The sequence below is a fragment of the Eurytemora carolleeae genome, unplaced genomic scaffold (genome assembly GCF_000591075.1).
Source record: "Eurytemora carolleeae unplaced genomic scaffold, Eaff_2.0 scaffold2022, whole genome shotgun sequence".
NCBI lineage: Eukaryota > Metazoa > Arthropoda > Copepoda > Calanoida > Temoridae > Eurytemora > Eurytemora carolleeae.
This window is the reverse complement of record NW_019397908.1, coordinates 22,344-37,021: the sequence shown is the minus strand read 5'-3', so window position 1 is coordinate 37,021 and position 14,678 is coordinate 22,344. Positions and strand designations below refer to the sequence as shown.

The following is a 14,678-nucleotide window of genomic DNA, read 5'->3' as shown; positions in this document are numbered from 1 at the left end:
TTAAGACAATTTCTGGGCCGAGCGTTGCGGCTAGGTCAGGCTAGGGGACCGAGCGCTGGGGCTAGGACAGGCTAGGGGTCCGGGCGCTGCGGCCACAAGTCCATTTAGCAGCTGTAAAACCACGTGCTAGTAGGTCGGATGTGTAGTATAGCGGATTTGTCGTAGGTCAGAAGTGAAGTATAGCGGATTTGCGTAGGTCGAAAAATACACCACCGTCTCTAGTAAAACTATTTGTTTTGTTAACATAAATACACTTTAATATTGCTGTAATGTCGTCTTCTTATTCGTATCATTTTCTTGTTATCACTGTAGAAAGATTATTTTTTAGGATTACCCTCACCTCACGGGAACAAACTTTCATTACAACGTATATCTAACAATACATGAAGGTTTCGTTTGAATTTTTATTCAAATAAAATGTTTAAATTCAAGAAAGAAAATGATCAGGGGCGTACTCAGGAATTTGTTAATGGAGGAGGGGGGGGGCTCAGCATCTGTTGAGCCAAAAAACCCATCGGTAACCAAAGATTTCACTGATTCGGGGGTGGGATGAGCGCCCTTACCTCCACCCCCTTGTACGCTTTTGAATGTAAATGAATAAAAAAGACACCCAAGTATTATTGTACAGTCGTTTCTGAAGTATCCTACAAGGGTAACCCTGAAGATTAGGGTAGCCCCTCACCCTCTTGCACACTGTTCAGACAACAATAATTTGTCAGTAATTATTTATTACAAGCAGTGGCTTACCCGGGAACTAACTTTTCAGGAGGGGGCTAATTTTTTTCCAGATTTTTTCCAATGGGGGGGGCGAGCACCCATATCCCCACCCCCTAAGTGCGCCTCTGATTACAAACGAAAAAATCGTTAATTTGAAAAAGAAAGCGATAATTTGTCAGTGATAATTTATCGCAGATTAAAAATCGTTAACTTCACCAAGAAAGCGATTAATAATCACTGATTTTTTATCTTGTGTAGAACAAGGTTTTCATTTATTTACCGTAAGTGTGCAAGGAGACGAGAAATAGAGAAAACTGAGAGAGAAACCCTTACTAGACTAATTTAAACTATAATTTAATGAATATTTTGTCGTAAAGTTCTAGTAGAGGGAAGAAAAGGATGCATTGTAACCAGAAATTTATAACGGATTTAAAATCGTTTACTTGAGAAAGAAAGTGATTATTTGTCAGTGATTTTTAATCTTTGGAATAACAATGTTTAAAGTCGCAGATTAAAAATCGTTTATTTCGTGAAATAACGGATTAATTGTCCGTGTTTACAGTTTGTCAGAGAAACTTCAGATTAATAATCCGTTATTTCGCCAAGTTACAGATTTTTAATCCGTAAGTTAGTGATTAAAAATCCTTTAATTTTCAGACTTTTAATATGTTGTTAAGCGACCGTCCGTTCTGAGTCGCTTTCTTTTAAAAGAAAGCGATTTTAATCGTTTACTTCACCAAGATAAGGATACAGTGTGTCTGCAGTGTTCACATTTTCCAAATTTTGTAGATTTTTGCATATTTTAAAAGATTGAAAATTGTAGCATAAAATGCTTTTATTTATTTTCTAAATTTTAGAGCTGTTTACTTGTCAATCTACAATTTTCAGGAATTAAAATGGTACAATGGAAAAAGTTACAACACTCATGATATCTAATTTCAATAATTAATAGTGTGCAATGTATAGTAATAATATAGAAATGAGATGTCTAAAATATATTTAGACATCCCAGGTAGGTTAAAAATTAGGTTTGTTCAATTATCGTTGGTTTCATTACCAAAATAGTAAAAAGACACATTTTAAGTTGGTCACCCTTTATATAAAATAATCTAAATTTTGATTTGGACACTTGTGTGTTGCTTCATCTGTCCAAATTCACTTTGCACACATCTGGTGGTAAACAAATGTTCAAGTTACAGGTCTGATACAATTTCACCTATCCAATTCATGTATTTTGCATGGGGCTTTGATTTTTAATCTTTGGAAAAACAATGTTTAAAGTCGCAGATTAAAAATCGTTTATTTCGTGAAATAACGGATTAATTGTCCGTGCGTACAGTTCGTCAGAGAAACTTCAGATTAATAATCCGTTATTTCGCCAAGTTACAGATTTTTAATCCGTAAGTTAGTGATTAAAAATCCTTTAATTTTCAGACTTTTAATACGTTATTAAGCGACCGTCCGTTCTGAGTCGCTTTCTTTTAAAAGAAAGCGATTTTTAATCGTTTTCTTCACCAAGATAAGGATACAGTGTGTATATGTATATTGTACAACTTGATCCTCCTGTCTAAAATTTGTTAGTTTGCTACTTCAAATGAACCATAGGTTTCAGTGCTAAGGCAATTCCTCTCCCAAAGCATGTATGTCTGTATGAACCATGCAAGTACTTTGGGGCCAAGCTACTGTTTGTTTCATATCTGACAGAGAGATAATTACAGTTGGATACATCATATCTGCTTGACCATTGTTATTGTGTTGAGTAAAACCCAAAGAGAATAGAATATATATATTAGAGTAAAATTTAGACAATCGGTATGAATTTTTTCAGTCCCTTTCAGGCTGAAAGGGAGTTCAAAGTGTATAAATCAAGTAAATGTTCACAAATTTTTTGCAGTAGAATAATTTAATACAGTATGTTCCCAAGACTTTTCATTTCAATTTCGAATTTTTTTAAAGCTGTTAAATAAACTTTATAAAATTTATTGGGTGAATAAAAAACACCATTTGATTTATAGTTATAACGGTAAATCATCATTTGTAAAGTGAAAGGCATAGAGTCTATGTGAAATGATCATTGGTCAATTATGAAACCAGCCTATTACATAATTTTGTTCCAGGGCCCAAAAGGCTATGGAAGTACACCTGCAGTATGGAAACAGTACAACAAAATGGCCGTTTTACACTATTTTCTATTAAATTCCACTCTAATATATATTCTATTCTCTTTGGTAAAAACGTACTCTGTGCAACTACACTTACAGGCAAGCGAAGCTAGTGGATACACAAACCTTACCATTGTTTTTTAATTTATTTATAGATTTCCTGCCCAAACTCTACAGTTTTGGAACATAAAAAATGATGTTCAATATTTCTAGTATTTTTGATTATATACTCTCCTATATTGCTCAAATACCTGAACAATCCCTTTATTGTTTGGATTTACTAACATAAGATAATGTATTTCTAGGGATACTAAAGATAGCCTTATAACTGTAAGAACCTGTCGTAAAAAAAATAAGGTAATATAAATTTGTATATAACTAAAAATGTAACCTCTAAGTCCAGAAGATTTTTATGAAGTTTCTCCATATTGTATTTTCTGCAGGAACTGCCCCCTTGTAAGACTAAGAAAGACTGCATAAATGACCAAACCTGTCTTAAAGTAGGCCAGGTGTGTGTGTGTAAAATATCTGCTGAACACCCTTACTCGGATTGTGATCCAGCAGTATGTGATATATGCGCATGCGCGCCATGTCCTAAAGGAGAAGTGTGCGTGGTGTAAGTAATTCTTTAAGACTAAAATCTCATTACAAGGGCTGGGCGTAATCTTGAATCGTAATATGAGCTGGCTTGTTTGTTTTATATTTATTCTTTTTGTAATCATCTGTTCCAAAAAATTGTTGTTCCAAAAAATTACTAAAGTGAAAAATTAATGTTCAGTAATAATCGAGAAAAAGTTTTTTTCCGAACTTGTGGAAAAACTAACTGTGATAAGGAATGTCCAAAAGGACAAAAATGTGTCCTAAGGTAAGCATAAACCCTATATACAGTCAACAAAAGATCACACAAAAATTAATGCCAATTCAAGTCGAACCTGTTTTGATGTTCACTGGATTAAAAAAAAAAATATAAAAATCTGCTTAGATAACACTCATTGTCAAAAAAGATTAGTTAAAGTTGCATAGACCTTCTTTAAGCAATCTCAGATTTTGTTTTCAATTTTCAATATCAAAATAACATTTTAAGAGGTGACAAGCAGGTTTGTGGTCGGAAAACATGTGAATCTGACAAGGATTGTGAGGAAGAAGAAGAAGTAAGAAATTTTAACATTTGTTGAATACATAAATATAAACAAGTTTGTACTCCACTATGCAGTTAATGAAAATACTAAAAAGAAATTTTCACATGCCCTACAAGAAATATTGAACAATGTTATTAGAATAAAATTCTTACTTTTGACTAAACAATCATGAATTATTGTGATAAATTTAAGTAATACATGTCTTGTATGTCGCTTCCCCTCTCTATTTAAGTAATACATGGCTTGTATGTCGCTTCCCCTCTCTTTTTCCAATAACAATTTTAGCGTTTAAAGGGACAGTAAAGGAAAAATGAAAGGGGGTATAGACTGAAAGCTAATCACTTTAGCTCTCGATCGCGACCCATGAAAGTTATATCTGATGTTCCTATCTCGAGAAATTGATTTACAACTGTGTCAAATTTATACGAAAATTAATAAATATACAATTTTGTATAAAAGTAGTGGGTTTAAATAGATCAAATTCAGCAAATAAGCAACCAATCTGAAAACGATAATATCCCCGAGAAAGCTAATTATTACTTAGGTTTACTCCAATTCTAATTTTATATTTGTTATTTCTATTTTTAATAGATTTAATTTATAATATTATTTACACGTCCGAATTGCTTGACCAGAAAATCCACCAATGACAGTGCAGTAAACTGGTCACGTGATACAGACAGAGACACATGATCAGTATACTGCTCTGCCATTGGTGATAGTTCTGGTCACGTGATTTAAGTTTAAGATTTTCTAAATTTTACATATATGAACTTTCGTATGATTTTAACACAGTTTTATATCAATTTCTCGAGACAGGAAAATCAGATAAAACTTTCATGGGTCGCGATCAAGAGCTAAAGTGATTAGCTTTCAGCCTATACCCCCTTTCATTTTTCCTTTACTGTCCCTTTAAGTCAGCATTTTTTTATTGTAAGAAAAAACTAGAGTTTTCATCTGATTTTTCAGATTTTAAAATCTTCATTTTCTTGACAATTTTAAATAAAATGTTCAATCTTTTAGTTTTATCCGTTATAAAATTTATTAGAAACAAACCTACCAAAAGACTAGCAAAATATATATTTATATATATGTCTATATACAAAAAAAAAGTGATTTAATAAAATAAATATGAATAAAACCTTAAAATGTTAAATTCTAATCTTGCTTTCTATTTCAGTGCAAACAAGGAAGGATAACATACACATAAAGCTATCATATGCTAAAAGACCTATCTAATTTAATTTTAAAAATATATTTTAAATCTAAATTATGTTACCTGGATTATCTAAAAGATAATGGAGATAGAACTTGTCAATGCAGATGCAGAGAAGATCCAAAAACTGGAGTTTGCGAGAAACCCTGTAATATCTGCACTTCTCCTCAACTATTCAGTAATTATTCTTTTACCCTCTCAATTAGGACTGTGCTCATTCTGACTTTTTCAAGCCGTTCCTTAATAGTTTGTTAAAAGCATTAAAAAAAATTCAGGAAGTCGTTCGTTATTTAGCTATAAAAACAGAATTTTCCATTATTTTTAAAAGCTGCTGTTTGCTAATCATCTCAGTATTTATTAACATGAATCGAATAATTTTTTTCTTAATTTTTCAACCGTTAATTTCAAGAATGGCTCTTTACCGTTATTTAACGATTTAAAAACTACCAATTTTTGCCGTTCATTATTTGACTCTTCCGTTAATTTTAAAAACCTTCCGTTTTGCTAATGAAACGTTGCCCAGCCCTAGTCTCAACCTACTGAAAGGAATGTCAAAATTAGTCCAAGTGACCCTCCATTTGTCAAGTGATATATCCAAAAAATGAGAGATACATGATTCCTCTTTGAAATTGGTTGTTCTCAACTGTTGTTCCTCTTTAAAATTGACGTAATTCCAAGTGACCATCAAATATTAAATTAAAAGATATTCCACAAGTTATAAACGGTACTCTTCCAAAGTGAATTGCCGTAAAATTGCTAGAAAAATGTCTAAATATAAATTATAGATCAAATAAAAGTTTTAAGGGGACTGTTGTTATCGGACATAGCCCATTTTAAAGGAAAATTTCCTTCAGTTTTTTATTTTAAAGAGACTGTAAAGGAAAAATTAAAGGGGAATCTCAGTGTTTAACAATACATAAAGTTTAAACAGATCATATTCAGCAAATATGCAACCAATCTAAAAACGATTATATCCCACAGGAGTCTGAGAATCTGCGGTTTCCTCCTTCTATTTCTTTTCAATTTCTATTTTTCATTTTAATAGATAATTGATAATATTATTTCATTTAGTCCGTAAAGTCTGTATTACGTAACAAGAATTTTTAGCCAATGGCAGTGCAGTATACTGGTCATGTGATATCCGTCTGTAATACATGACCAGTATACTACACTGCCATTGGATGAAGTTTTGGTGACTGATACGAACTATATCGGGCTAAAGGTAATAACATTTTCAATTATAACTTTTCAAAATGCAAAATAAAAATTAAAAAATTATAATAGGAGTAAACGTGAGATTCTCAGGCTCCTGTGGGATATAATCTTTTTCAGATTGGTTGCGTATTTCCTGAATATGATCTGTTTAAACCTACTACTTCTATACAAAATTGTATTTACATGAGTTTTCGTATAATTTTGATACAGTTTTATATCAATTTCTTGTGACAGAAATAACAGATAGATGTCTTATAAGTATCGTTCAACGCCTGAGATTCTCAGGTTTCATCCTAATCCTATACCCCTATTCTTTTTTCCTTTACAGTCCCTTTAAGAATTATGTTTGTAAAATAAATTTACAGAAAATGAATGTGGAGCATATGCTGAGCATGCTGGCTGCTATCCACCCTCCAAGGTTAATTATTATTTTCTTTAAAAAGAATTTTTACCATTGATATTTTCAAGATCTATATTAATTAAAACTCTATAAACAGTTACAAATACAAATGATGTCTAACAAAAACATGTGTGAATATCACAAATCAAAGTTATATTATCAAAATCATACTTCTGAAAATTTACCCATCCTGATGTTTATTGGCTATCAATGACTACAGAAATAAAATTGATAATTTTAAACTACCCTTTTATAAATGTTAAAAAAAAATGCAAACATAAAATATACAAGAATTGAAAAAAGCAAATTTACATTTTTTGCTTATATTTTGATGTCTGACAGATTTAAAATATTTGATAAATTCAAAATGTCGCCGTTATCTTTAAATATACTTAAATGATGTAAAGGGTCTCCCTCTATTAAATGAGAGGTAGGTCTGATTTACAACTAGGGTGTTTCATCATTTTCAAAAACGATCGTTAATGAAACGACGAACTTGATAAAAAACAACTGTTTAATAAAAAAGATTTTTTTTAAAAACGATTTTTTTAAATGATCGTTTTTGAAAATGATCATTTCGTTTTTAGTTTTTTTTTTGTCGTCGATTTCATATTGAAACAATTGTTTTTTAGAAAAATCAAAATAGTCCATCCCTATTTATCTTTTGAGCCTTTAACTGATCATCAGTGGCATATCACTCAGTGTTTTTATCTGTAAAATAATGTTTAAATTGCTCTGGAAAGTAAATTAGCGTACACTAAACATATAAGTAAATTAGCGTACACTAAACATATAAGTAAATTAGCGTACACTAAACATATAAGTAAATTAGCGTGAACTAAACATTTAAGTAAATTAGCGTGAACTAAACATATAAGTAAATTAGCGTACACTAAATATATAAGTAAATTAGCGTACACTAAACACATAAGTCAATTAGCGTACACTAAACATACAAGTAAATTAGCGTGAACTAAACATATAAGTAAATTAGCGTACACTAAATATATAAGTAAATTAGCGTACACTAAACATATAAGTAAATTAGCGTCGTACACTAAACATATAAGTAAATTAGCGTACACTAAACATATAAGTAAATTAGCGTACACTAAACATATAAGTAAATTAGCGTACACTAAACATATAAGTAAATTAGCGTACACTAAACATATAAGTAAATTAGCGTGAACTAAAGATTTAAGTAAATTAGCGTGAACTAAAAAAATAAGTAAATTAGCGTACACTAAACATTTAAGTAAATTAGCGTGAACTAAACATATAAGTAAATTAGCGTACACTAAACATATAAGTACACTAAACATATAAGTAAATTAGCGTACACTAAACATATAAGTAAATTAGCGTACACTTAGCGTACACTAAACATATAAGTAAATTAGCGTACACTAAACATATAAGTAAATTAGCGTACACTAAACATATAAGTAAATTAGCGTACACTATACATTTAAGTAAATTAGCGTGAACTAAACATATAAGTAAATTAGCGTACACTAAACATATAAGTAAATTATCGTACACTAAACATATAAGTAAATTAGCGTGAACTAAACACATAAGTAAATTAGCGTACACTAAACATATAAGTAAATTAGCGTGAACTAAACATTTAAGTAAATTAGCGTGAACTAAAAATATAAGTAAATTAGCGTACACTAAACATAAAAGTAAATTAGCGTGAACTAAACATATAAGTAAATTAGCGTACACCAAACATATAAGTAAATTAGCGTGAACTAAACATTTATGTAAACTAGCGTGAACTAAACATATAAGTAAATTAGCGTACACTAAACATATAAGTAAATTAGCGTGAACTAAATATATAAGTAAATTAGCGTGAACTAAACATTTAAGTAAATTAGCGTGAACTAAACATATAAGTAAATTAGCGTACACTAAACATATAAGTAAATTAGCGTACACTAAACATATAAGTAAATTAGCGTACACTACATTTAAGTAAATTAGCGTACACTAAACATATAAGTAAATTAGCGTACACTAAACATATAAGTAAATTAGCGTACACTAAACATATAAGTAAATTAGCGTACACTAAACACATAAGTAAATTAGCGTACACTAAACATATAAGTAAATTAGTGTACACTAAACATATAAGTAAATTAGCTTGAACTAAACATATAAGTAAATTAGCGTACATTAAACATATAAGTAAATTAGCGTACACTTAAGATATGTAAATTAGCGTGAACTAAACATATAAGTATATTAGTGTACACTAAACATATAAGTAAATTAGCGTGAACTAAACATATATGCTGATGTTGCATATATTTTTAGATAGACCGGATTATTATATGTTATTGTTCAAATATTTTTTTATCAAAATCAAATGAAAATATTTTCAGCAACTTTTAGAGAGTAAATATTAATATTTCCCTAATGTAAAACAGCTGACAAACAAAGTCTTCAAGAATTAAAAAAGGATAACCCATCATTGCTAATGTTCAAAGGTTCAAAGGTTTAAATGGCAATGCAGCAAATCAGACACACCATTCTAGGAAAGGGAGGTCGCTAAAAATTCTGCAAATATGTTAATTTGTTACTTTCAGTTTTTCCAGATTCACCACTGAATGCTGTGTTAATTAAATGGATTTCAAGTTAGATACAGGAATTGATTTTTTGCCGGAAACTCAAATTTTCTATTTCCTAAATCTTTGAAAAATTTATGGTTTAAATCTTGTTTTTAGACTCAATTTCTTTCCATATTTTGTAGAAGTCTCTGCATACTTTGATTTCAGTTGGTTCCCAAGGCAGAGTGCACATGCTTCTTTACTCAAAACAAAAAAAATTGCAAATCCTACGATGCAAGTAAAAGGTAATTTAGTAAATTAGTTATTTTTAAATCTGTGCTCTTTTTGCCGGCAACTTATATCAATTGAAAATGGCTGCCAAAGCCGATAATAGCGCCTTCTGATCCCCTAGAGGTAGGTTGCCAAATTCAAATATCTCAGAGATTAAGTTCATATTATTTAGGTGTCCAGTGTTTACAGGGAGAACAGATGAGAGAAGACTTGTTTTGTAAGATTATTTAAGAAAAAGATTATGAATATTCAGCTAATTCTTCTACTATGTTCCTTAAGATGACCCACTTCCTGCTAGAGTTATTCTCAACTCCTGGCTAATAACGGCTGTTTATTTCAGTTGTTTTTCAATGTCTCTTACAATAAGTAGCTAGTGCTGAGTTTTTTATTAGAGTACCTTAGCGTGTTCTTAAAGGATTCTGGAAGATTTCCCCCTGCTTCTTTTCCCTGAATGTTTAAGTGCCGGCTTGCTTGCCATTTATTTTTAATCTTCTAAAATACCAAAGTACTTTAACTAGACATAGTTAATTAATTGGTTGAAAGAATTGCTATTTTTAAGCTCTTTAAATTCTCAAATTTTCTAAATAAAAGTACTAGCAACTAGCAAGCCTGAGCCTTAGTTAATTTAAAGGTTGTAGATTGAAAGAATGAAGTCAAACCGTATAGAAATCCAACGTATAGAAACAGCTTCTATAGCAACAAGGCGTATTTCCGGGAGAACATTTTTTTATATTTTTGAGAAATTAAACGTTTTAGTAACACATTGTAGCTTATCATTATCAATATTATAATTTTTATTTTTTTAACATACCCTAGACATGAAAGGAGCAAAATAGTTTAATATGTACATTTGTACTCAGTACTGCTCTCTATTGTGTTTAAGGTCCCCCAGATTTATGTACTGACAACATAAATGAATGATTATTTGGTTATACATAAAATTGCACGTTACTATTAAAATTTTTTTTTATAAAAATGCTATCTACAGTTTTATTTTTAGAAAAAAAAATTTCTTAAAAGTATGAAAAAGTTTTCCAGTAATGCTAATATGATTAAATAAAATACTGTTTTACCATTTAAATGAAAGGATTTTATGAAGATTATATTTACTTTACACTGATAAGTTAATTTTTCAAAAATATAAAAAATGTTCTCCCGGAAAATACGCCTTGTTGCTATACGTAACGGTTTCTATACGTTGGATTTCTATAAGGTTTGACTTCTGAAAGAATTGTCAATTTATGTGAAGTTTCTCAAATTCTATTTCTAGTCCTATTTTTCAAACCTATATTTAATTGTTGATTTTTTTGTTATTGCAGCTACAGCGCAGTCTCAGACAAGATTTATATTCGAGGTAATCTAAAGAAAGTAAACTGGTGAAAAATCGGCTTTAACATGCAATGAGAGATTTTTTAAAGATTTTTTCAGATGTTCTAATAACATCAAATACAGAAAAATAACAAACTTGCATAAATAAAAATTTATTTTTTAGATGTCTATTATGGTGATGTTATAGAACTAAACTGCGAGAAAGGAAAAAAAATATCCTAAAAATAACCTTAGTGAATATTGCAACCTATTTTGTAATGATACAGTTATTTCTCATGTTTTGTAGGTTTTTCATTTCAAGGATATTTCTTTTGTTTTCAGGGTGCATCGAAATAAAAAAGGTATTATTAAGAGTTTAGATGAGATTATTTATAGTTAATTACTTCAGCTCTTGATCGTGATCCATGAAAGTTATATCTGATGTTCCTGTCTCAAGAAATTGATATAAAACTGTTTCAAATTTATACGAAAATTTATATAAAAACAATTTGCATAGAAATAGTTTGTTTAAACAGATCATATACGGCAAATACGCAGCAAATACAGAAATCTGAAAACAAAGAGTTGCGATCAAGAGCGTAAGTGATTAGCTTTCAGCCTATTACCCCTTTCAGTTTCCTTTACAGTCCCTTTCAGTCAGAAAAAATCTAGGTTTTTAGATTAAAATCAAATCTAATAAGTTTTACAAATTTCAAAATTGTTTATTTTTTACATTTGCTTTCCTTACACTATGCCTAACCATGATCCAGACACAAAATATATTAAATTAAACTCAAAACTAATTCTTTTGTTTTATCTTTTGGTTCATTTTTCCTTTATTTTTTTTTTTAACCCTATTCCTGCCAGCGTATCCTGGTTTTCAAGTACCCCAGCGGGGATAGGGTTAATACAAATGTTGCAAAGTTTGAAACGGTGGAACCTTCACAAATTAACAGTATTTGTGTGGGCACTCTAAATTTCCAGAAAATTAGAAATCAACAAAAAAATAACAGAGTTATTTCCCGTAGCTATACACCATTACGACCAACAATCTTTAAAACTAATTATTTTATGATATTTGTTCTCAGGAAGGAAGAGTATAGGTAATTAGTTGATTGGTACTAATTTTTTAGTGAAGAATTTCAAAAATACCTTGAAGCATTTTTGTAACGCTAATAAGTTGTGCTAACATATTTTCTAGTAAATAATTAGAAAATACATCATAAATCTTGCCAAATGTACAAAACTTATTTTAATTTCTATTTAGTCAATGTACTATTGCAATGCAGCAAGAGGAATGGAACTAGGGTTAGTGGAAAAACATTTGAAGATTGGGAAATCTATTTGTGATGGCTATGAACGATGTGTTCTGCAAGCAAGTAAGTTATTTAAAAGGACTGTTCATATGTTCAATAAGGAGAACTGGGACCAAATTTAATGAATGTAAACTGCCTACCAAAGGAATTGAGTCTTTGCCACAAACTCTGATTTTATATCTTTGGAAGCCAATGTCGTAGACCTTAGACATTTCAAACTATGACCTCTGTTAGATCAAATAATATAAGTTTGAAATATCGAAGTTTAACGTCATTGGGTTCCAAAGATATAGGGATTAGAAAGTAAGAGTTTGTAACAAAGACTCAAGAATCATGGATTTAAATTCTTCCTTAATCTTAAACTTTGAATCAGTGCAGTGGTTTAAATTTGAACTAGCAGTAGGAAAATTAAGCAACGTAGCTTAAATTTCTTTAATTCAGTCCTAGAGTCAGTGATTTGTTTTTAGTTGGGGGTATATTTGATATTGGAGATAATTTTGCGGAATGCCAGAAATCAGATTTGCCTTATGTACTTTGGATAGAGGTAAAACCATTAAAATAAAAAAGAAGTATTTAAAAAGTAGCCAATCTTTAAACATATTTTTCTTGTCTGTACGGGTGTCTGTTTGTCTGTGTCTAATAAACGTCAAAACGACTGAACTAATCAGGCCCACTTTTTTTGAAGGACCTCACATGACCACAGGGAAGATTTATAGATAATCAAATTTCAAAAATTTGCCTCCAACAAAATTTGATTGTCATTAAATTTATAAAAACTTATTGTTTTACAATGCATATAAAGAGAAAATGTTCACAAATAGAAGATAGGGACGAAGTGTCTGGAAGGCCTAGTATTTTATATTTACATATACAGAATAATGAATATGCATGGTGTCATATTGCAATTAAAATAGGATTTGTAGCGTTTCTCTGTTTCTAAAATTCCTAATGGGCACTTTAAAATTACCTTAAACTTATTTCAAACTAAAACACTATATCAACTGCTGTTAAGTATACATGTCGATGGCCTACAAAGGATCAAAAAGAAGGAGTTTGGAAAGTAAACGATCTGTTTGATAAAATCTCATATGACAGATTTGACAACAAAAAACAGGCAGATCAGAAAAGTAAGTGTTTGAAAGCCAGAGTCTTTTTTTATTTAAATGAAATGGTTCTGATATTCTTTTATTTACAAGGATTGAGCTTTTTTGGTCATACAATTACCAATAGCCAATACCAACAATGAAATATGTAAATGTAAATGATTATTTTGTTTAGAGCATCTAAATTACAATTGGAAAGGAAAGGACCAGTGTTTTGGCATTTGTCTAAGTAAAACCCTACTCCCAAAGGGCATTGACCAAGTAGCATACCCTGAAGCAAGACTGAAGGCAATCAAGAAAATACCCAAGTACCCTGGGTCAAGAAACAAACGACCAACTGGTCAAAATATTAATCCGCCAGATAAAGAAAATGATGGATATTATGTTGATTATGAAGAGGATGGAGGTGAATATGAGGATGGGGGTTATTATGAGGATGGGGGTGAATATGAGGATGGGGGTGAATATGAGGAAGGCCAGGATAAGGATAGAACGAAGAAAAAGAAGAAAAAGAAGGAAAAGAAGAAAAAGAAGGGTGGATATGATGATGGATATAATGTTGATTATGAAAAGAATACAGAAGATTATATAAAGAATACAGAAGATTATATAAAGAATACAGAAGATTATATAAAGAATACAGAAGATTATGTGGGTAGCTATAGATCAATCTATGGATAAATCCTATTTACATAAATAAACTTAATTTTATAAATTACAATAAACAAATTCATAGAATGTTTAGAATTATTTTAGAAAAAAAGTTGAATAAAGCGACTTGAGCGTAATTTCAAGTGTTCCAATATTTGTAGAGTAGCATGTGTGTCCGATTCAAATATTTCCTTGAAGACCTCTGACTATCAATGTTGTCGAACTTATTCTGCCAAAAAAAAAACATGATTTTAACTGTTGAATACTATGTTTTCAAGCTGTTTTATATAAAAATAAATACTTATATTCATGTGACAGAAAAAATATTTTCTTTTTTTAACGTAAAATATTAGGCCATTTCAAGCGAACTCCGGCTTACACAGGAATTCAAGCTTTTCTTAGTTCTTTGTACTCAATGAACTGTCAAAGGTTTATAGGGCACTGTTTAAATCGGGAATTGTGCTCTTAGCATCAGTGTCCCTTAAAACCCACTATTTCTTCGGTCATTGAACAGCAAATCAATGCAGTTTGAATTCTGCCAACATCTAAATGTGCAAAAATTCTTTGGGATGGGTTTGTTTTTCAGAACTTTTAAG

The 14,678-nt window shown here is 30.5% G+C and overlaps 1 protein-coding gene across 1 annotated transcript in view; it reads left to right on the top strand.

Moving 5' to 3' along the window:
• The window catches only part of LOC111716283 (fibrillin-1), a gene marked incomplete at its 5' end in the record, with an annotated part of 35,793 nt that extends 21,620 nt beyond the window's left edge, over positions 1 to 14,173 (top strand). The window contains 16 exon segments of the mRNA XM_023491723.1: positions 3,185 to 3,236; positions 3,323 to 3,495; positions 3,658 to 3,744; positions 3,964 to 4,030; positions 5,199 to 5,208; positions 5,314 to 5,412; positions 6,815 to 6,867; positions 9,642 to 9,718; positions 9,877 to 9,921; positions 11,024 to 11,058; positions 11,197 to 11,238; positions 11,355 to 11,374; positions 12,280 to 12,391; positions 12,796 to 12,872; positions 13,341 to 13,455; positions 13,607 to 14,173. Of these exon segments, the coding sequence (XP_023347491.1) occupies positions 3,185 to 3,236; positions 3,323 to 3,495; positions 3,658 to 3,744; positions 3,964 to 4,030; positions 5,199 to 5,208; positions 5,314 to 5,412; positions 6,815 to 6,867; positions 9,642 to 9,718; positions 9,877 to 9,921; positions 11,024 to 11,058; positions 11,197 to 11,238; positions 11,355 to 11,374; positions 12,280 to 12,391; positions 12,796 to 12,872; positions 13,341 to 13,455; positions 13,607 to 14,112 (1,570 nt within the window). The 3' untranslated portion in view covers positions 14,113 to 14,173.
• Positions 14,174 to 14,678: the final 505 nt, after the last annotated feature.